General features: G+C 33.2%; 1 protein-coding gene across 1 annotated transcript in view; it reads left to right on the top strand.

The window, feature by feature from the left end:
• The window catches only part of LOC137645595 (laminin subunit alpha-1-like), a 497,060-nt gene that overhangs the window by 177,374 nt on the left and 317,186 nt on the right, over positions 1-2,500 (top strand). Inside the window, exon 4 of the mRNA XM_068378394.1 lies at positions 2,273-2,500. This exon is cut by the window's right edge and continues 15 nt beyond it. Within this exon, the coding sequence (XP_068234495.1) occupies positions 2,273-2,500 (228 nt within the window). The remainder of the gene's footprint in view (positions 1-2,272) is intronic.

The following is a 2,500-nucleotide window of genomic DNA, read 5'->3' as shown; positions in this document are numbered from 1 at the left end:
CAGTGACATACCTTTGAAGACAGATTCATCGCAGCAACATTTATGGTGTATACCAGTGGTTCCCAACCTTTTCCCTATCATTTCCCCCCTGCACCCAGTGCAACCCTCCAGATTTCCCCCTTCTTGTGTATGAGGGAAAGGGTAGTTGAAGCACTAGCTATGAGGTTAGTTGTTACTAACCGCTCTCTATCCATTTTACTCTGTAACTATTTGTTTATCAGTATATGGAGAGCGGCTAGTAGCAAAATAAAAGTACTTTTGTTTATTCTTCTACTTCAAAATTGAATTTATGAGAAGGTTGAGGCTGCTTCTTGTGCACCAGTGTATCAATATCCGGGCTAGCTTTATCGCCTGATACTTTTTTTAGTTAGTAGGTAGTGTAATTATTTCCCCCCTGGTAGCTTCAAATTTCCCCCCAGGGGGAAATTTCCCCCAGGATGGGAACCACTGGTGTAAACGACAGAAACTTAACTGGTGTACTGTATATATACAGTAGTTTATTCAATTTCCGAATTTTTACATCAGAAGGTCATAAAATAGTGGAAGCCTGGAGATTTCCAGATAATTTTTTCACGTAAATTTCATACGACTTTTTAAGAATTTATTCCCGCGGTATGTAATTTAATGTTTGTTTATAATAGTGTCTAAAACTGCTTATTACTTCATGAAGGGTCATTTGCGCTACTTGAACAAGAAGAGTTTTTTCTCGTGAGCATATATATAATATTAATATATATATATATATATATATATATATATATATATATGTATATATATGTGTATGTAAATGTATATATATACATATGTATATATGTGTATATTTATGTAAATATATATATATATATATATATATATATATATATATGTGCGTATATGTATACTGTATGTATATATATATATATATATATATATATAAATATATATGTATATGTACATATAATATATATATATATATATATATATATGTGTGTATGTGTATATATACACATATATAGTTATATATAAAATATATATGTACATAATGTATTTAATACATATATATAATATGTATATATATGTATGTATTATATATATAATATACAGTATGTATGTATATATATATGTATACATATATATATATATATATATATATATATATATATATATATATATATATATTTGACTTAGAAGGTGAAGCCAAAAGAAATTGTCACACACTAGAAGCTAAGACAGCTTATGGACCAGAAGTCATTTAATATGGTGCTAAGCTAAGCCCTTTTATACGTTTACGAAAATAGACATTGCGGTCCAATTTATTTTTGGCAGAGAAGTAAAAGAATGTATGATTATTAATAATGACCGAACTGCGAGAAAGACTTAGTGTTTTCTTTTTCATTTCCAATGTAATTTTTACTACTTTTCTCCTGTCTCCATATTTTCGTATACCTTGTGTCATGTACGCTACCCTGTGACTTTTCTAATTGATACTCAATTCTTGGTTTCCTTTCTCAGTGTACCATTCTCCCAGATACTAAGGATAAGGATAAGGATAGGGAAGTGGGGAATATGGGGGAAAGGAAGAGTACCCCTGGATACAATCCAGTTTATAGCCCGAAGGCAGGTGCTCGGGATGGGAAAGAATAGGGGAAAAGGGAGAAAGAGAAATACAGGAGAAGAATAAAGGAGAGGGGCAGACCCTCTTGCGATGTTAGATAGGATTAGAAGCAGTTTGAATAAGGAAAAGACAGGCAGGGGGGAAGGATAGGTTTTTTTGGTTCTATGTCTAGCCCTGTTGCAGGAGTATGTCTGTCTGACACCTATTTTGATGGTTCATGAAAGTTATGATTTTGGACAAATTTATGATGGCCCAGATACTTATATACCTTAACTATACTTACTGGCGCATTCTTCACTTTTGTTTTTAATCTCTTCTTTTTTTATTTTTTTGGTAATTGTTAATACACCAGATTTTTGGAAATTGGTACTTAATAAGAACATCTTTAAGATCTCTAAAGTATGACAATTCCTTATAGCACATTTAACTCCTTTCCTTCATGTGTGAAACATATATATAAATATCATTGATTCGTCATATAGATAGCAGCAATAGTTAATCAATCAACATCTTATTATAAACATCCTATGATCTCCAAAGTATGACAATTCCTTATAGCACATTTAACTCCTTTCCTTCATGTGTGAAACATATCATCTACAAATACCAATGATTCGTCATATAAATGATAGCAATAATTAATCAATCAACATCTCAAGCACCTAAATCATTTTCCAGGTCTACCAGGTTGCTTACGTCATTGTGAAAAGTGCTGTATCCCCGCGTCCAGGCAACTGGATTTTGGAAAGGTCCGTGGATGGCCGCAGCTTCCAGCCCTGGCAGTATTACGCCATATCTGATGCGGAATGCCAGAGCTTTTACGAAGTTCCTCCCACTCGAGGAAGGCCAAGTTATACCTCGGACAGTCAAGTTATCTGCACGTCTTACTTCTCAAGGCTGAGCCCT

The sequence above is a fragment of the Palaemon carinicauda genome, chromosome 8, assembly GCF_036898095.1.
Source record: "Palaemon carinicauda isolate YSFRI2023 chromosome 8, ASM3689809v2, whole genome shotgun sequence".
Classification (NCBI taxonomy): domain Eukaryota; kingdom Metazoa; phylum Arthropoda; class Malacostraca; order Decapoda; family Palaemonidae; genus Palaemon; species Palaemon carinicauda.
This window is presented reverse-complemented; position numbering and strand designations above follow the sequence as displayed.